General features: G+C 32.8%; 2 protein-coding genes across 6 annotated transcripts in view; one reads left to right on the plus strand and one right to left on the minus strand.

Annotated features, from left to right (window-relative positions):
• Positions 1–10,979, minus strand: part of LOC108684087 (formin-binding protein 1-like) — a 40,526-nt gene extending 29,547 nt beyond the window's left edge. For all 5 annotated transcript variants that reach the window (XM_018188161.1, XM_018188160.1, XM_018188158.1 and 2 more), the window contains exon 1: positions 10,879–10,979. In XM_018188161.1, coding sequence (XP_018043650.1) covers positions 10,879–10,902 — 24 coding nt within the window. In that variant the 5' untranslated portion in view covers positions 10,903–10,979. The remainder of the gene's footprint in view (positions 1–10,878) is intronic.
• Positions 10,980–11,915: 936 nt separating this feature from the next.
• LOC108684086 (neuropathy target esterase sws) lies at positions 11,916–22,141 on the plus strand. Its single transcript, XM_018188156.1, has 15 exons — positions 11,916–12,119; positions 12,737–13,138; positions 13,216–13,635; positions 13,728–14,044; positions 15,116–15,470; positions 15,576–15,869; positions 15,944–16,320; positions 16,440–16,608; positions 16,850–17,230; positions 17,415–17,690; positions 17,951–18,137; positions 19,563–19,679; positions 20,638–20,958; positions 21,128–21,423; positions 21,760–22,141. Exons 1-15 carry the CDS (start codon positions 12,114–12,116, stop codon positions 21,859–21,861), a joined length of 4,020 nt encoding a protein of 1,339 aa, XP_018043645.1. The 5' UTR covers positions 11,916–12,113; the 3' UTR covers positions 21,862–22,141.
• Positions 22,142–22,186: the final 45 nt, after the last annotated feature.

The following is a 22,186-nucleotide window of genomic DNA, read 5'->3' on the forward strand; positions in this document are numbered from 1 at the left end:
TATATGATATAAAAGATAAAATTATTGCAAATCACATTATCAGAAAGTCAGGATGATTTCCTCGGATTTCGAGCGAAAGTAATGCAATGCCAGGAAAAGCAAATAATAACGGTGTTGTCTGGAATTCGCCAAACCGGACAAACCCGTTTAGGTGGTAGTGTCAAGTTAGGACCCGATCACCCCGGTTAACCCTTTTGCCACGATACAATTCAATCGAAAAATGCTTGAATCATACATAATAGATTATTATAAATGCACATAGACATTGTTCATTAATTAAATGTCGAAATACACGTTGCTTTTCAAAAATCAAAAGATTCGTTGTAATTTACGTTATAATCGATAATTAAAAGGCAAAACATATTTCAAAATTAATTGCGGGAATATAATTGATTATTTTACAAGTCATGGTATGTCGATATTTAATTCTTGACTGAGATAGCTCAATTTTTCTGTCTAAATATTATCTAATGTATATTTCTCTTGAACGATCTTCTATCTCATTTTGTTTCCATTAAAACACACATTAAGACATTTTCTGTATAAGGGAAATTGATTTAAAAAATACGTCGGAAATACAGCACTTTTAATTAAGAACTTAATAATAAGAGCAATAACCGGTCAAATAAATTTTAGAGTTGAAAAGTTTTCGTTGCGCGATCATAATTATGCTATAAATAAGTCGTTACTGTTCGCTACTTCCTCATACCTTTTCTTTACGGTAAATTTAAATCACGTCACGCGTTTCTATAAGAGTTTCCACTTGGTGCACTTTGTCATTAAAAAGAATTTATGACGGTACAGTTAGGAGCGATCAGCGGTTTCCTCTACAAGCTATGAAAGAAGATATAAAACGTATCGAAACTTCTTCGATATTTCCTCAAGAATGTTATAAGTGTTATCAAAATTTTGTTGATAAGTGTTATCAAACTTTTTATATGAGTGCGGATAGAAATTTCGTGTATTTCAGTACACAATTTCTATATTTGTTAAAATTCTATTAACTGTTATTTTTCATACTAAACAGTTAGATTAATAAAGTCGCATTAACAAAATGAAATCCCTTTTGTGGTAACTCATGTCCGATTACAAGATGGACTCCACGTTTACTCGACTAATCTCCATTAGAAAATTTCGCGAAGCGCGTTTCCGTTAGTCGATTATGCGTTTCAGCGAAAAATGATGAATAACCATCTTTAGCTTATAGAAATCTTGCGACGTAGTCTTGCGTGTATCACGGTAATTTCACGATTTCTGACACATTCCTGAAACGTTTCATTTCCGGATAGCCTTCCTATCTCGCCAGAAAACGGGAAAAACGCCGGAAAGGCCAAATAATTAGAGACAAAAATAAAATGTTGAAGAATACGTAGTGTGGTAAATCGAAAAGAACTCACTCACAATAATGAACAATTTATATTTGCAATTATTTTAAAAAAATGTTTTATGTAAAAAACATAAATATATATAATTTATATAAAATATGTCTATATATATTTTTCTTTCTTTTGTACAAACTCTACCCATATGAAAACAAAAAATAAAAAGAATAAATAAAAAATATTTATAAAAATAACTTTTACATTTTATATTGTTTTTCCTTACAAAAAGTAAAATTGTGATTAACATTTTATAACGTTCTATTTATACTCATATACTATAATAACTTTTCTATATACAATTATTACTTTTATAATTATATAACATATGGACATTTTCTTTTATTTCTTTAAACACGAAACACGAAAGAAAAATGAAAATTATCTTTTTAATCTTTCTCTCGTATTATTTTTTTATACGTACAAACAGAAATTATATAACAAAACAAAAACATATATGAAGATATTTTATGTAGAATTATATATATTCTTTTATAAAAGATGTTTTATACCGGGTACTTAATTCAAGTCTAATATAGAGCATCAGCACTCTTGCAGAGAAAGTACATCTTTATAAGAATAACATATTATAATAGTAACAACTTCCTTGGAAATAAATAGCGGAAAGATCAAGTTCAAATAATAATCGAGAAAAGCTTCCATCGAAGTTCATTTGCACACAAAAGAAAAAACATGAATTGGTTGTCGCTCGTCATGTTGTCGCGCTCTCTTCCGGTTCACCTACGCGGATCATTATTGCGGACGAAATGGAAGGAAAACGAAATGTGCAGTAAGAGAGAAAATCCGTGAAGGTTACACGTTAGCGTTGCACGTTACTTTCTCCAGCGCGAAATCGGAAATCGCTGATGTTATTTCCGAAATCGCAATATACGTATGTATACGGCGGATGACGTAAGTGCTCATGATTGTATCTCTGTTTCTGTTCCACCTCCACCACCTGCTTCCCTCTCCCACCTCCCCCAATGACTGTCTTCATACTATCGATTCCACGGTACTGGATGCGTTGGGGGACCGAATTAATTCGTCAGGGTCAGTACTGGCTGCCTGGTTAAGAGGTAAATCGGACAATCAATAGTTCGGAGCATTTGTCTTCGTGATTTAGCTAAAAATCGTTCTCCCGACGGATTCTTTCGGGAAGAATTATTATTAATATTACGTGAAAAGTAAAAGAGAGAAATTTTATATTCGCGACCGACTGCTATAATTTTACGTTATATTTTACAGTTAAGTATCTTTTTTCGATTATTTTGAAATGCCTTAGTATATCGATATCGATTTGTTCGACATCCTGTTGATTCAATAGATTTCAGCAGATGAAAAAAATTGTATTGCATCAAAATAATTATGGGAATAAACAGAGAACTTAAACATAATAAACAATGCTGTAAAAAAATTGCCTAATCATATTTTAATCTAATCATTGATAGAAATGGGCATGAAAAAGTATTCATTTCTATGATTAGATAGATTATCTCGATTTACTCTTCACCTTTTTTTAATTCTTAGAACTAGAGAAAGATAAATTAGTAGAATAGAGATTAAAGTTAAACTACATTGGTAAAAACGGGCATGAAAAAAATTTCTGATTGAAAATGAACGAACCAGAACAGAAGAGTCTATAATATCGTATCAATTAGAATTCTGGTTCTCTCAATTAGAATTATAATAGATTCAATCAGAAAATTCTGATTTGTTCATTTTCATCTAGAATTCCAATTACCTTCCGCTAACCAGGTGGAAAAAATCAATACGACAAACCATACGGGGTACCTCATTCCATGCTATATTTCACCATAAGTGTACACCATAAGTACTAATTTAATATAACTGGCAACGTCGCAACTAGTCCAGTTACACGAAATGGCAACTTGTGCGCAATATTTTTTTTTAAGTTATAGAAGTTTACATCTTGTTGGGATATATCATACTCCCACCTAGTACACCGAAGGTTAAAGCAATCATATTCTTTCCAATTATGTAGAAACGAACATTAATACATAGAAAAATTTTACTGCAGTCTAGGAATCTAGTTGAATGCAGATTTAAAAATAATTAATTGGTTATCAAAATAATTATGTAGGACGCTCAAACTGTTTGCTCAAATTGTCAAAACTTTTTACAAAATTGCTTTTTATGCTTGAGTTTCTACATATAATTATTTTGATACGATTAATTTTGGTAAAATTATTTTTAGATATGTATCAATAAAAAATTTTAGATACCTACTCGAGTAAAATCATTCCGTGTAACACAATGTCCGCTAACAGATTTAAATGATATCCCAAATATTATATCTATCGAGTTACAATTGATGGAGTTCGATTAGCAGCGTAATTTCCGTTATCAATTGGTAAAATTGACACGCGGTTCAAGGTATGCACGTATCGCGTATCAATCATCAATGTGTCGTACACCTTCTCATGAATCACGATACAAGACGCGTACGTGTTTAACCGCTAGTTGCTACTCCTATGTACAAGACGGGCGTGCCTCGTGGTATCTTTATGGAGAAAAAGAGAAAGAGAGAATCTTCTTTAGAAAAGAATAAAGAAAAAAGAAAAAATTTATACTAAACATCGAAAACAAAAAAATTACTGAATTTTATTTATTTGTTCAAATAATACTGACACACATTTACTAAATGTAAACAAATATTTATTTAATTTAAGTATATTTTTATTTTGAATAAATATTTTACTTACTATAAATCAATATTTCATTAGTATTATTTAAACAAATATTTAATAAAATTCAGTAATTTTTTTGTTTTTGATGTTTAGTATAAATGTTTTCTTTTTTTTTATTCTTTTCTAAAGAAGATTCTCTCTTTCTCTTTTCCTCCAGTTTTCAGTGCGCACATTATAACACATATTAAATAAATATAAATACATTATTACAATTTTTGCATAAATTTACTGTTAAAAAATTATTAAATTTAATGTAAAATTTATAAACATAAAAAAAATGACATATATTCATATAAAGAAATGAAATAAGGCATAGCTAAAATTTTTATGTTAAACAAAAGAAAATATTAATTCTGTGTCCTAAACTAAAAGACAAACATTTATCAAATAAAAATTGCAACAACTAAATAAAATTAATTGAAAAAATTCATTCCAGATTCTCAATCGTTGGTTGTCCAGAAATTTTCGGATACTTATAGTTAAAACGATCGTATCTACGATAATTGAAAGAACGAAATAAGAGATACAATTATTATTCGAATATTATTCGAACCGTATGGATTTCGGCAGCGGATCGAATATATCAAGAAAGTAACGGGGATGAGCGAAAATTATGGCGCGTGGAATGCGCGAATGAATTATTAATAGAGAGACCAAAGGCACAGGGATATCATTGGCAAGCAAAGAGCTCGATTTATGCGCACAGAACGCGAACGTGCGTAAGAATTTTTCTGAGAAATTTAATCGCGCGTGCAACTCTTAATCCATTTATAGGGCTTTTAAATGTTCGCAATTCCTCGAGTCTTATCACCTGTGTTATATCATTCACCGAAATCCGTGACATTGAGAAGTCATCAGTTTCGCTCTTTTTCAAATAAAATTTAAAAATAAATATTTCATAATCACATCACTTTTCTACGTTCTTATAACTCAATGCATATCTAATCAGGAGATACGGTAATGTCTCGGCGCTAAGCCAAGCGCAATGATAGAAAAGCACAAGCAATAGAACGATAAATAAGGCGATAAACAGATTTCAACGATGAACAGATTTCAACACGTTAGAAATCATCATGAATATTAAAATATTTCTTGTTTCTGATAGGTTGAAATCTGTTATTCCCTGTACCTTTTCAATTATGTCTCAGACTTTAAGCTGCTGGTTTTATATTTGTCGAGTTTTTTTTTTTTGCAGACCTAAGACTAAAACTTTTTATAGCGGTGCGGAATATTCGATTGTCCAACGACACAACGTATATTCTATATCCAGCGTCGGTTATAGACTACCTTTTTTGAAATACAGAATATCTCTCTCTCTCTCTCTCTCTCTCTCTCTCTCTCTCTCTCTCTCTCTCTCTCTCTCTCTCTGTCTGTCTGTCTCTCTTTCTGTCGAGACGTGAGTCTGCCGACGTTTGTCGCCATCGAGGATTTCACGAGAAAGGAAGCAAAAGAACGTACGCTCCTTCATGGACAAGGTGCGAGGGGGCGGGAAAAGGAGTGCGACGTTGTGCGAGAGGAGGTGCAGAAAAGGTGCGCGCAGAAAGAACACCAAGGTAGGTATAGGAAGGCGAGCAGGAAACCGCGGGGCACAACCAGGAACGTCGCCCGCGGCTAGCAACCGAAAAGGTAAAACTCTCGGCGAGCGCGAACTGGTTTTCGGGGACATCACGGTTACATATCGTCGTTGGCGAAAACAACGACGACATCGATGTCAACGATGTGGCAGATAATTCGGTGCGGGAGGGAAAAAGATATATTTTTCCCAAAAATGTATCTTCTGTAAAGGAGATCTAAAGAACGACATTTTGACAAAAATTTCAATTGTACGCTCACGAACGAAATCCAATATATACAATAAAGGGACGAATTTCTTTAGCCCTCGGCAGGATACCATCGGAATCTTTTATGTCTATGTCACAAACATAGACTATTGGAATATATATTATTAATTATAGAAAATATAGAATGTGTGTGTAAAACCTTAAACAATGAGAGTATAAAAATATGTGTAAAGAGAACAATTTTTCCTTGTACGTGCATTAATCTTAACAATCCTCTTTAACTTAGATATCGTAGGATAGGATAAAATACCTACAGTGAGTGCACAAAATATTCATACAGAGAAAATATTTTTTAAAACTTTATTTTTAAAAAATAAATATTATCCAGCGAGAAATGAGTCATCGAATTGATGTCGAATCGATATACATTCGATAATTTCAATCAAATCATGAATGACATCGATTCGACGTTTAATTGACGATCATTTCTTGTTACATAATTAACAATTTATTTATAAAGAATAAAATAGACTATGTTTCTTAAAATTATATAATATATATCAAAATATTGTGTATTAATTATACAAAATATATCATCTAAAAAATAAGCGAAAATTAAAAATTATATTGTTTGAATGCTCAAGAAGAGTATAGACGAGAAATTTAGCTTCTACAATCAGGAATACATGCGAAGCTTGTTTGTTTATGATATTAGAACAAAATGTATTCATTGTATAAAATTGCTAATTAATATTTATTTTCTACAAAGATTTTTTTTTATAACAAATTTCTCTGTACAAATACTTTTGCTCTCACTCTGCTGAGATAAAGTAAAATGAACAGCTCGACAAGTAGAGCAACTGAAAGAGAAAAGTGAAAGAATTTGAGAAAATTTTAACTGTTAATCGAAGAAGGTACTCGATAAAAAAATATCAATTATCTTTAAAAAAAGAGATATTTAATTGTAGAGTCATAAGAATATGATATAGCAATGTTATAACAATGAGCTCGTCTAAGGTGAATTGGAAGGCTTGATAAAGTGGATAGATACGTAGTTGATTTATCTAATAAACAATTCTGTGCAGAAAGATGATAAGTACGTGATAAAGGGCTAGGCATTAATCGAAAAAAAATTTATATTGTGAAGTTACGAGCTCGCTCAAGGCGAAATGAAGATCTCGACGGATAGAGAGCCGGATAAATCGACAGGCAAGTGATATAGAGGGTGAAAACTAGTACACTTCAATAAGTATTAGCTTATCGGTAGTACTATCAATTTAAATGTATATATGTATGTGTGATATATTAAATGTAATGTCACATTATTAAATTGATAATCAATAAGTATTATATATCGCCCTTTATTTAAAAAAATATGATCTTTGAATTATCATGAATGAATTAAGTAAATATTACTCTATCAATCATCAAAACTTATAAAGTCTAACTTAGCTTCATAGAAAAATCATTTAAATTAAAAAAAAAAATATATATATATATAATTAATTATTTAAAATAATAATAATCAAAATTATCACAAAAAGATAGTTTTTGTAAGGGTTATAACGAAATAAAAAAGATATTTAATTATGTTAAGAATATATATTCTTTTTGCTAATATTATTTGCTAATATTAGTCAATAATTTTCTATTAAGTTGAAAAACAGTTTTTTCCTTTTCTGAAAAATTTAATTGTTTGTATCATTCATTATTTTTGAAGTAAGGGAGTAATTTCATTCATTTGCTACAGAACACAACTCAGTTTTCTAAAAAATGAGTTTGAATATTTTAATTATTTTGAATTATTTTGAAATTTTGTAATATTAACTTTAAAATGCAATTTTGGTGTAATAAATTATTGATTGCAGAGGGAATAAAAGTATATTTTTTTCTTTTTTCTGTGCATGTTTCCGAACTTATAATCTACTTCTGTAAGCAAAAATGATTTCTGAATTATGTCATGGACTGCGTTCCGTTTCACGCATGATGCGCATGATGTATCTTTCTTTTCATTTTATCTTTCTTTAATATTCGGTAAACAACAAGGATATAACATGAATATCATGCGTGAAACGGAACGCACCTATTGTTACAGTAATTGGTTATAAACTGATCACCAATTTAATTATTATATTTCCAACATAAATTGAATTTCAAAACTGAATAAATAATCGGATAATTCAGAAGCAAAAAAGGCTGACAAAAGGATGACAAAATTTACAAAAATTATTGTCAAACATAAGATTCTACCTAATAATAAAAAATGTTAATATCCATTCCATCTAACTTCATTAAACATGATGAGGACACGCTTAATGAATTTGTTAGTCAAGTGAACCATATAAGAGATTTCCGTGATTCCAGATAATCTCGAGATAACTTGCGCGACGTTCACGTGAACATCTCGAAAATAACGATAAGGTGCCATTTAACAAATACAAATAACAGATGACATAATACCGCGACGTAGACCCGACGGGATCTGCGACGGTCGAAGCTGTCAGAATGATCCTCGATTTAACGTCTAATGACAAGCTAATAGGAAGTCATTCCGAATGATGAGGGATAAGAGGAAAAGTCTAGAGATCCGATAAGTTTAATTTGGCATACGAAGAAACGCAAGCGAGCACCATATGGAACTTCAAAGAAGAGCTACAAATGAATCACGTTTCTCCACTGAATGTTTAAAGAATTGCATTTATTCTATAGATGAGATAAGAGTGACGCATCCCTGACATGCAAGAGAATATTGGATCCTGTGTGAAAGGAAAAATGACATTTGACATATTAAGAATATATTCTATTTGTTAATATTATTATTCAATAATTTTCTGTCAAATTAAAAAATAGTTTTTCCTTTTTTCTAAAGAGAAAATTCACAGTTTTGCAGAAGCACTTTAAAAGTTTTGGTAGATAGAGATCTAAAAATGATTTTGTTGGACCATCAAAACATTTTAAAATTGGCTATGTTCAACAGAAAAAATAGCTTTGCAACTGTTATACAATTTTTCATTATAATTTAAGTTTTATTCTTCACTGGATCTAAATATATCCAGTTACAATTAGAATTTTACATTGAAAAGAAAATCAGTTATATTAATTAAAATTCTAGTTAAAAATGAATAAATCAGGATTTTCTAGTTGAAAGAATCTTCTAATTCGTTCATTTTTTATTACATTTTTACTAAAGTTATAAAACTGCTTTTTCTGATCGCAATCATACTGTAAGATGTTCAAGATGGTTATTAAAATGTCAAATTTTTTAAATATTGCTTATCATGCTTGAACGTCTTATATAATTATTTTAATAGTTCAACAAAATCATTTTCAAATTTATCTATAAGTTTGCAAATATTCCAACAAAATCATTCTTTCCATGTGAATATCTTATTGACTAAGAAATATCTTCTAGCGTTCTAAATCACAAATACGTATACGCTATTCAGGTCATAGGAAAGATAAAATGAGACTCCATAGATTATCGAAAGTAAAAAAGAATCTAGTTTTTAAGCATATTATAGCGGACATATCTCGGAGTCGATAAGACGCGCCGACGTGGAAATTTGTCATAAACATTGGACGTGGACTTTTTCTTAAGGAAAAAAGAAACTACAAAATTATCGAGGCGTCGTTCGAATCTAATGTCTCAATTCGCAGAATCGAGAATCGAGTCCATTCAACTCCTGCAGGTATACACTGAGAAAAATGATGTGGTTGAAAATGGATAAACAAAAGAAAATTTTAGTAAATTTAACTAGAAAATTTTCAGGTTAAGTCTAAAATTCGAATTGAAATAAACAGGATTCTGATTGATTTAATCAAAATCTTCTAGTTTGTCAATTTTCAAACCATTTTTCTCGATGTATACATTTCGAACCCGAATTTTTCACTTTCTAATTAATTTGTATATAGATTTAACCTCTCTTAACTAGATAATATAATATAAAAATTGTATTTTTCTAAGTACAATTAATCACTGAACTGATGATTTTATGAATGACTTTAAAAGTTACTCACAATAAAACTATCAGTTTAAAAGAGTGACGTCAGTTTAGTGATTAACCATGGCTGCGTTCAATAGAAAAGGTAGCTCTGCAACTATAAGATCCTTTTGTACGATTGATTCTTAGTTTCTCACTAAATTTAAACGTATAAACCAATCATTCCAAAAAATCTTACAACAATTACAAAATTGCTTTTTCTACTAAACGCAATCAACAGTTGGAAAAATATAATTTTTACATTATTGTCATATTAAGCTTAACCACAAGCAAAAAATGAAGAATCGAGCCTCGGCTGAAAAGGAGCAGAGAAAGAAAGAGAAAGAGAGAGAGAGAAAGAGAAAGAGAAAGACAGAGACAGACAAAGAAGAAAAAACACGCGTGCGAGCAAACAACGGCATTGTTTACGCGCGGACGAGAGTTAGGAGGGAATTTTGCGAGAGGATGAATGGGACGGGCGACCATCGGCGTGAAGTCTGGCCTTTCGTGTCGGGAAGTAGGTATGCGACTAACGTCGGAGAAAACGTTGACTACCTGAGACCAGATACCGCAGTATTATAGTCCGCATACAAGAGTTACGGGACACGCGCGACTGCCGTCCGAGAGATTGACCGTTGCTCGCTACGTAAATTTACGTTTCTCATCACAACGAGGACGTTGCTCGCCGTAAACACGGGGAACGGCAATTGGACGAATGGGACGGATGACCATTCCACGTCGAATACGCGCCGCGAACGCAGAAGATCGTTGAGAAGAACCGCACGCGAGGAAAACGGCAGACTCATTTTCGAAACGGTCCCGAAGAATCTCGCAAGGTGGAAGCGAATCGCAGCGAGACCTGCGAGACGAACGGAGCGCCCGCGGCGTGGTGCGGTGCGGGAGACGAGCAACAAGGACGAACATACGCGACGGTTGCGACAGCGAAAGGGAGAGAAGAAGAGACGAGACAGAGAACTGAGAAAGAGGAGAATAGAAAGAAAAAGAAAAGAGGGTGGGAGCGGATACTCACCCAGAGCTCCGTGCCCCAGCTCATGTTTGCTGGGCCGGATAAACCAGCGGGCGCGACGGCGAGTAATTATCCTTCGCGACACTTCACATGTAGCGACGACGTGCGTGTCGCTTATTTCGCTTCACTGTCGTCACGCACCTCGCGGGCCACCGTATCACACTCGCGCGCACCGCGCACCGCGCTCGACGATCGAGGACGCGAGAGCAAGAGAGAGGAAGAAAAAAAAAAGAGGAGATTCGCACGAGAAACGCGCGTCAGAGATCACCCGCTACGCGCACGGTCACACGAAACATGTCCAACATGTCGCTCTCATAACCACTGACTGCCCCGTCCATCTACCTTTCCGTCGCTACCGCGGCGCCGCCGGGACTGACCGTCGCGGAAAACCGCCCGTAATTCTGACGTGGCGCACTCTAGCGGTGGCGCGCCGAGCGACTGCGCATGCGTCGAACGAAGCGCGGCGCGAAATTTGAATCGCAAGCGGAACGTTTCCAATTCAACGGCGACACAATATGTGCAGGTGCGAATGACGCAATATTGCGATTAATCAAAAGTATCATTAATAACGACCGTTATCCGCGCACGATAAATCACGGATTCTTACGTACTTATCACGTTCTCCGATTGTTTTAAGTATGCAAGTTGCTAATTAACTTGGACTTATTTGAGCTAATTATCGAAGCATAATTACGTGCGAACATTGAATTTACGTATCTTAATTCTTGCAAAATCGATTCTGCCAATTCTGTCAAAGTAAAGAAAGTAAACATTTTTTTTTTTAAATAGGAAACGTGGAATTAAATAATAAATTTATAATAAAATAATAATACATATATGTGGATAAGGATTCGTATTTGTTGAAAAATTAAGTGAATAAAAGATTGAAATTGTAGACTTATAGTTAATTACGATCGTTTATGCAATCGATTTGCGTCAACTTGTGACGTTTACTTACGTCGTTGCATTCGTCATATCTGGTATATATATATATATATATAAATTATTTTAAACCATCGATCTTAATAGCCGCGCGAACAAAATGGCGCTGGATGACTTGAGCGAAGTATCAAAGGTCGTTTACTCGCGAGATAAATAGTTAATTTTTCGTCCCTACGGACTCGATTAGCTCGTTTACATTTTCGCATAGTTTCGTGCTCGCCAACGTATATGGTCCTGGTCGAGACATATCTTATTTTTGGGCGGATTTTTCGTCGGAGGAGACATGAGTACCCATTATGGAGGTTGTACATATTTATTGTCTTGAATTATTCTCCATTCACTATTTTTTTCTTGATCAATTTTCGATGCATATGCAATCGTATATATTATATATGTTAATTAATCTCTTAAGTCATTGACAACTCGCAATCGAATTTTTACAAATAACAAATATAACCTGAGTCAAGTGTCATTTTAATTTATAAATTTTAAGATTTAGAAATTTCTTTTTTTGTATAAGAAGAAATAATTATATTATTGCGTCACTTATATAAATCATATATTGTATAAATTTTTAAGTAATGATGATCGGTAATGGAATAGTAATTATTTCATGAATAAACAGAAAATTAATAAATGTTATCCTTCAAAAATATTATCTTTCAGATCCATTTTATGAACAAAATATTTTTTATTTTTAAAGATAAATTAAAATCTGCACAATTTAGTTTAATAAAAGTTTAATAAAGAAGAAGTCTCCTTTTAGGAAGAATCTAATTGATAAGTTGACAATGATATTTTCTATTTATTCAAGAAATGATTATAATATGTGGAAAAAATATATCTTTATTCTTACTTAATAAAATAATTATCATATGTATATTTGAGATATACTAATGCTAAAATGTGTTAAATATAGGTGATAGAATTATTTAATAAGTTCAATGAGAGCCTGGGGTCATACATATTTTCAAGATGGATTGGGAGATTCATAGAGGAATATCAAACATCAAGGACGCTCTTTGTTATTGTCATGATTTTACTCCTTTTTTTCTTAATTGTGGCAATTTTTGTGATACGCAAATGGAAGAACAAAGAATTTTTACCAGAGGTGAAGGAATTTGTTGGAGTGGGCACTGGAAAGCCAAGGTTCAGGAAGAGAGACAAAGTTCTTTTTTATGGCAGAAAGATGTTGCGCAAAGTAAAGTCCATTGGTGGCCAAGTGCATGCTACTGGACAAGGGAAGAAGAGAAGAGCAGTCATGAGATTTGCTCGTCGATTATTGCAACTTAAAAAGGATACTGTCCCACAACAGCTTAAAGTATATATGGCAATAATTGACTAATAATTATTGATTTCATCTGATATGTGTCTAAACTTACATTATTTAACTTCAAGGTGTTAGAACCACCAGCTGAATATTTGGAAGAAGATTTAGGTCCTGGTGAGAGAGTACCACCAGACGCACTATATATGTTACAAAGTATTAGAGTCTTTGGCCACTTTGAAAAACCTGTTTTCTTGAAGTTATGCAAGTACACAGAGATTATGAATTTACCTGCTGGCAACACGTTATTCAAGATCGGGGATCCCGACGAGAATTTATTTATAGTACAGCAGGGTTTAGTTAATGTATATATCACTGGACCTGACGGCTCTCAAATATCATTGAAAGTGGTAAAAACGGGCGAATCAGTTACCAGTCTTCTTAGCTTTACAGATGTACTTACCGGTCATACAAGTACATACAAAACTGTATCAGCAAGAGCTGTAGAAGATTCTGTTGTAGTAAAGTTACCAATGAGCGCATTCCAAGAAGTAATGCAGCTTATCTTTCTTTCAATATTTTTTTTATATTATATAAAGTGAAATTGAGAGATATCTTATATACAATATTGATATTATTTCAGGTATTTCAAGATTATCCTGATGCTTTTGTTCGAGTTATCCAGGTCATTATGGTACGCCTGCAAAGAGTTACCTTTACCGCTTTACATCAATATCTCGGTCTTTCCGCAGAATTAGTCAATCAGGGATCACATAAGAAGAAGCAAAGTCCATTCTCTGGTTCACCAGTACGATCAAGAACTAGAGAGAACTTCGCTTCACAAAATATAGAGAGTATATCTACATTTCCAATCAGTACATCAGAAATGTATGATACCAGTGATATTTCTCATCGTGATTCAAGCACTTCTCAACCTGTGCCAATAACCATGAATCGACGGTAAAAAATTTTTTTAATCAAAATGTTATAAATTAACAATATTAATATATTAATTTATATTGTTTATAATATTAAATATATCTCTTTAATTCAATATATTAAATAGATTAAACAAATTTCGTTAAAATATTAGGTGTACAAATTTGCTTCCGCCGTTTTATTTCTATAGATGGCTTTAGTAAGTGGTGGTCAAAATAAATAGATCATAGACATCATACAATAAACTTGGGCATCTGTCAACATAATCCCATAGAAACATTAGTCGATTTGTGTCTGCATCATAAAGTTATTCTCGATTGAAAATGTCAGTTTACGAGCCAAATTCTCGTCATTTGCGGGAAGTTTTAATTTTTTGCTTCAATATGAAGAAATCTGCGGCTGAGGCTCATCGAATGCTCTCAATACTTATGGTGAGGCCGCTATTAGTGAAAGAACGTGTCGTGAGTGGTGTCATGAGTTTCAATGCTTCAAGAACGATGATTTTGACGTCCAAGATCATGCTCTGTATTTGGGGGGACCAACTCGGCGTAGTGTATTATGAACTGTTAAAAGCGACTGAAACAATCACAGGCGATCGGTATCAAACGCAATCGATGCGTTTGAGCCGAGCATTAAAAGACAAACGGCCACAATACAACGAGAGACATGATAAAATGATTTTGCAGCAACACAATGCTCGACCCCATGTTGCGAAAGTAGTCAAGACATACTTGGAAACGTTGAAATGGTCCTACCCCACCCGCCGTATTCTCCAGACGTTGCTTCCTCTGACTATCACTTGTTTCGATCAATGGCACACGGCCTGGCTGACCAGCACTTCCGGTCTTATGAAGAAGTAAAAAATTGGATCGATTCGTGGATAGCCTCAAAAGATGACCAGTTTTTTCGACACGGGATTCATACACTACCCGAAAGATGGGAGAAAGTAGTGGCCAGCGATGGACAATACTTTGAATCATAAATGTATAACCAGTTTTTTACAATAAAGCCTCGAATTTCGGAAAAAAACGGCGGAAGCAAAGTTGTACACCTAATAACTAACTGGACTAATTCTTTGGGATTATTTCATAGAAAAAGCACTGTCGACTGGAAGAATCAGGGTTCTAATGTACAAGCTAGTCAGAATTCGCCAGAGATGGTACCAGAATGCGACTCTCATTGGGCAACATCACCACTTATAGCGATGCCTCAGTCCACACATGGATCACATTCAGAAGCCTCTCATTCTTATTCTAGCAAAAAGCGCCAAGTTAATGAAGCAACGCAGCAACAACAACAACAGCTGGATGAAGCACAGCTTGTACAAATAGCCACAGATGCATTCGTTCATGAACTTGGTATAGAGGATGAGGATATGCTTAAAAACAAAGTACAGATCAGAGAAGTGCCGGCTGGTACTTATCTGATGAAAGAAGAATCTCATAAGGTTTGTCATCTTTATCAAATACAAGCTATATATTCCATATAAAAGGAAACGATTTTTTTTATAAAGATATTGTAGAAATATTACCAAAATTTAATTGTGATACAGGATGTTGCACTTGTATATGTGCTTTCGGGCTCGCTAATAGTAAGCCAACGCGTATCGGAGGGCCGAGATGCGGGCCAGGAAGTGCATATGTTTAGTGCTCATCAAGGCGAAATTGTTGGTGGTTTAGCAGTGTTAACTGGCGAACCATCTTTTTATACAATCAGAGCAAAACATGCCAGCCGTATCGCGTTACTCAGCAAATCGACATTTTTCGCTATCATGCGAGATCAACCTACAGTCGTGTTGCACGTGGCACATACAGTTGTTCGTAGATTAAGTCCTTTCGTAAGACAGGTAAGAATCTGTAATAAAGAAACTCCTATTAAAAGAAAGAATTTTTAATGAATATATTATTGTTTCTTGGACAGGTGGATTTCGCTCTCGATTGGTTGTTCCTTGAAAGCGGACGAGCCGTTTATAGACAAGGGGATGAATCAGACTCGACATTCATTGTGTTAAGCGGACGATTGCGATCAGTAATCACTTACAAAAATGGTAAAAAAGAACCGGTAGCAGAATATGGAAAGGGTGACTTGGTGGGAATCGTAGAAATGGTCACGCAAACTTCGAGATCAACGACGGTCATGGCGGTTCGAGATTCTGAGCTGGCGAAGCTACCGGAAGGTTTATTCAATGTGATCAAACTTAGATATCCAATTGTTGTCACGAGATTAATAAATCTTCTCGGCCATCGCATACTCGGTACTTGGCAGCAAGCACACACGAAAAACAGCAGTGATACTCAGTAAATATATTATTGTATATAATATAATAAATATACGCACTCATTGTTGTTACATATAATTCAATATTTTATGTTTATAATGTTACTAGTATCAATGTTAAATTAAAAAAATATTATAGACGAGCCGCAGCAACGGTTGATGCTAGACCCGCACAAGTAAATTTTTCAACTGTTGCCATAGTGCCGGTGTCGGATGATGTACCACTAACTGCTTTTACTTATGAATTATATCATTCTTTATGTGCTATTGGACCTTGTCTTCGTCTAACATCAGATGTTATAAGAAAGGTATTACATATATAGGAATTCTATATTGCATGCTAATATTATTTATCTTGTTACAAATACCGATTATGTACTTAAGTATAGCATATAATTTAATTTTTTATGTATATATTTTATTTACATATTTTTTATTTATATATTCGTTTCTCAATAAAAAGAAATAATTAAGTATTAAATCAATTGATTTTCGGAAACAAAAAGATTAGAATCTTATTAATCGTCAATTCTTTTTTTTTATGTGTAGACTTTAGGAACGACCATCATGGAACCTGCAAATGAATATCGATTAACTTCTTGGCTTGCACAGCAGGAAGATCAACATAGAATATCTTTATATCAATGTGATTCAAGTTATACTTTATGGACTCAACGATGCGTGAGACAAGCTGATTGTATTCTTATCGTGGGTCTTGGCGATCGAGCGCCATCGATTGGTCGGACGGAACGTGAGATAGAACGGCTGGTAATGCGAACGCAGAAGGAACTAGTACTATTACATAAGGAACAGAACGGTCAACGACCCACGAACACTGTTCAATGGTTGAACATGAGATCATGGGTATCCAGCCATCATCACATCCAGTGTCCAAAACGGATGTTCACCAGAAGATCGCAGTATAGAATTGTAAGTAATAGTTCTCGAAATAGGAAATCTAGTCTGTTCTCTACGAATCTCCTACAATCTGTTTTATTTTATTTATGCTATTAGTAAAAAAATTAATTTATAAAATTTATTTATTAATTAAAAAATTTATTTATTAACGAAAGAAAAAAATAAATATTCTAATCCAAGATTCATTACATTGCAGAACGAATTATATTCCAAAGTGCTCATGTCTGAGCCAAACGTACACAGCGACTTCAGTAGACTAGCGCGGTGGCTGACTGGCACCTCGGTTGGTCTTGTTTTAGGTGGAGGTGGTGCAAGAGGCGCTGCTCACGTGGGCATGCTGAAAGCTATCATTGAAGCAGGTATACCTATAGATATGGTTGGTGGTGTCAGCATCGGTGCCTTCATGGGTGCTCTGTGGTGTATGGAAAAGAACATCACTACTACTACACAAAAAGCTAGAGAGTGGTCCAAGGTAAGATAAAATAGATTTCTCGATTCCTATTGTCGTACTCTGAATTCTTTTATTATTATTAGATTTCTAGAGTATAATATAAATCTGTGTAAATGTATTCAAATTATAATTTTTTTTTTTTTTTTTCAACTATCTGCATACTCAAATATATAGATTTATTTCTTCTTTACTTTAATAACTTAGAGAGCCTTACGAGAGCCTTATTGAATATGAATCGAAAAATGTTTGTATACAAAAATACTACATTTATTTTCCGATAGACAATGACTCAATGGTGGCGGCAGATTATGGATTTGACTTATCCGATGACATCGATGTTCTCTGGTAAAGATTTTAACAAAACGATACAGCAGACTTTCGGCGACACGTATATAGAGGACTTGTGGCTCCCATATTTCACTATAACCACAGACATCACGGACTCCTGTATGCGCACGCATAGACACGGTCTGTACAAATCTAGTGCCTTAAATTTTCTTCTAAATATTAACAGTTAAAGCTTCTAATTTGATTTAATTTTCATACATTCGTTCATTGGTGTTTGATTCATTGGTATTTTTTTCATTTATGATTTTTCATATATGATTTTTAAATATAAAATTGTATAAGAAATAAAAATTGTTATAGTAAACTTTTTTGACGTCTCAAAGATTCTGCAAGTGGATAATGCAGCCAATATAACTAGAAGCTTTGACATGTTATTAAAAAATAATAATAATATATCTATAAGAGTGAATCAAAAAACAAATACGTAAGAGATGTGTTTCATTCTATAGAATATCTAAAATTATTTCGGCAATCGACTTTGGATGTATGAAAAATAGAAACATATGAACATCATTCTTTCTTGATTCACATAGCTTTGTCATGGCATGTAAACTTGTTTTTAGATGTGCACATTAGCATGATAGTAGAAGCTTTTAACGAGCGGGAGTGAGCTTTCCGGATAACTATTGTTGACGTACTCTCCGTTTAATGCCATTTTTAAAGAAAAACCCGAATGAGACATATTTTTATTTTCACTCAAATATATAAAAATCGTAAATTAATGTGCATATACTTCCTGTATGCTTTTAATATTAAAATTACAATATGGGAAAAATATTGCTCTCAATTATTGAGAGCTCCAAAAATTACTATTTAAAAATTTGTAAATAAAAATAAAGTACAATATGCCACTAATTGTTCTTAAATAGAAAAAAGATTAAATATTCAATATGAATAAACTGAATGTGAAAACCGAAGAATCTAAAGATTCTGTAATATTATTATTATTAACATTGTTTTATATCAATAAAGTTCGATCAAAATTTTTGCCGAAACTAAACCGAAACATTCGATGTGCCAATTTCCACCGAAATCGAAATCAAAATTAAAAAATAGGAATCCTATAAAGGCCATTTGTATAGACATGTTCATTATATCATATATTTTTTTATTCATAAATATCATAATTTATTGTAACAATAATTAAATTCTGGTTGAAATCGAAAATCAAAATTTCGGTTGTATCAATTTTAGCCAAAGAATATAAGTACTTCTTCATAAATATCATAATTTAATTATTGAAACAATAATTATACATATTAAAATTAATATTTATGAAGAAGAGCTATAGGTTTTAGTCAAAAGTGACACGTAATGAATTTTCAATTTCAGTAAAAGTTTCGGTCGAACTCTAATCATCAATATATTGTTGCAGTTTCAATCAATTTTGATTAATATGATTAATATGATATTTCTTATTATATATACGTAAATTCATATACAGAAAGAAAATTTAATTAATTACAGTTAGTACTAAGAATACAGGAAGTATCTCGGATAATGTAAACCGGTAAATGTAGGATATTAAAGAAAATGATTCTTTAGGATCGCTGTGGCGGTACATTCGGGCCTCGATGTCATTGTCTGGTTATATGCCACCCATGTGTGATCCTGTTGATGGCCATCTCCTGCTCGACGGCGGGTACGTCAATAACCTTCCAGGTAATTCTAATCGCACTGATGAACGGTAATCTTTCTTTCATGGTCAGTGCAGAACTTAAAGCAAAACACCAATTATTGATGTCAAGATAATATGAAATTTATTTAGGAGACACCACTAGAAATTTACACTTTTTATCTTATATAACAAAATCTGTGTTAATAATTTTACAAATGCGTATAAATTATATAATTTGGCAATTTATCGTGAAAACAATATTTATCATGAAAATGATCGTATATTGATCGTATATTTATTTTACGACAAAATATTAACTCTTCTTTGAACTTTAATTAATTGGTTATCTAATTTTAATTGGATTCTATATTATTTCATATTTATCTTGGCACGATGTTGAAGATTTATTTATAAATGTTACTGAAATACAATAAAAGTATGAAATCACAAAAAACATCAAGCTCACTCCCGTTGATAAAAGATGCAATTATCAAATTCTGAATAGTTAAGTCCGCTCAGGTTTACTATGGAGATATATTCGCGGCAGTATGACTATCGCGGGGGTCTTTCCTCCAGTTTGCGATCCCCTTGATGGGCATCTTTTGGTCGACGGGTGTTATGTTAATAATGTGCCAGGTATTCGTTCTTTTCTATCGTTTCTTTTCTATCATTTATGTTTAATCCTGATTATAAGCTCTCAATGGTCCTTGATACTTTCAATCATGTACAGTCAGTATTTTTTTCTTAGAAAAATATAGCATAATATAAATCTATAGAAAAAAATATATAAATTTTATGTATGTAGAAAATATATATGCAATTTTACATGAAAATCATATATATATATATATATATATATATATATATATATATATATATATATATATATATATATATATATAAAATTCAATAATTTTGTTTCATAAATTAGACCTTTTATAAAATAGAAATAAATTGATATTAATATTCTTGATTCATACATTCTTCACATTTTCGTTTAAGCTGACGAAATGTTACGGCAAGGAGCACATCATATTCTGGCCATTGACGTCGGATCACAAGACGACACAGACTTGACGAATTATGGGGATTCGTTGTCCGGTTGGTGGTTACTGTGGAAGCGGTGGAATCCATTTGCCACACCCGTGAAAGTGCCAAATTTACCAGATATCCAATCTAGATTGGCATATGTAAGCTGTGTTCGCCAACTAGAAGAGGTGAAAAGTTCGGATTATTGCGAGTACATTAGACCACCAATTGATAAGTATAAGACTCTCCAATTTGCCAATTTTGACGAGATCAAGGATGTGGGATACCAGCACGGTAAGAAATTGTATCATTATGTTAAATCTATTGTAAAAAATTGTAAATCAATATAATAGATGTTATAAAGAATATATTATAACGTAAATTTCATATTAATAAGAAATGAAACGTTTATACACATTTAAATATATCTATAAGATTGAAATGAATCAGGAACATTCTTCAGGAAAAACATATTTCGAGGGTCAATCAAAAGCCGGAGTTCTCCCTCGATTCAACGCGGATCGAGAGAATGCGAGAGCTATGCGAGCGAAATATCAAGCGGCTAATCAACAGTCACTCTCTTCATACACTTTCACCGATCTTGCGCAGATGGTGTGTAAAGTTTCGCGTGGTAGTCGATACATCGATCTCGATATAGATTCAGATTCGGACGAACTAGAAGAATACGAAGCGGACTTGGAAGAAGATGCACAGGAAGTAGGATACGCGTCTGAACCCACTGCCGGTATTTTAGATCAGGCAAGTCTTATTTTTTATTATTCATGTTAAATACAAATCTCTGTATTTGTTACATACAAGATTAAAAATCAATCAGGAAGACACATCTAATTTTTTTCCCATTTTCTGTTAGAAAAGATTATATATGCTATCAATTTTTCAATTTCTAAAATCATCCTATGTATCAATATCAATTCTATGAAAGATTCCTGAAATTCTGATTGAACATGTATATTATAAATATTATATTGTAAAATAAGAGATTAAAATATTTATCTTTCGTATTACAAAATAGTAAATATTTTTATTAAATTTCTTCATAATGATACAATTATAATTTTATTTAATTTATTTTAGAGTCCTGAGGATAATCGTCTGAGACGAAGAACTGGCGTTTCACTTAGTCTATCCGATACCGAGGCAGAGTCGGAATTAGAGTATCATCCAAAGATTTTTTGAATGCTTATTTAATTACCCACAACATCGTATTTGTATAATTCGCTCAACGAGAAAAATTCAACAGAATTTTCTCAAACATAACTTTACTACTCGGATGCACTATAAGTGATTGACCTACATCGAAGTACAAAAACAATTATTGCAATTGTATAATCACGGAAATGCTCTGAAATTACGTCACAATGCAATGTGTATCGTTTTAACATAATAAGTAATTAATATTATTATTGTACTATTAAACATATTATGTTAAATATAATTTTACGATTTTTAAAAAAAAGTTATTTATTATTTTAACATTACACCTTTTATTTTATATATATAT

Source organism: Atta colombica, unplaced genomic scaffold (assembly GCF_001594045.1).
Source record: "Atta colombica isolate Treedump-2 unplaced genomic scaffold, Acol1.0 scaffold126, whole genome shotgun sequence".
Lineage (NCBI taxonomy): Eukaryota > Metazoa > Arthropoda > Insecta > Hymenoptera > Formicidae > Atta > Atta colombica.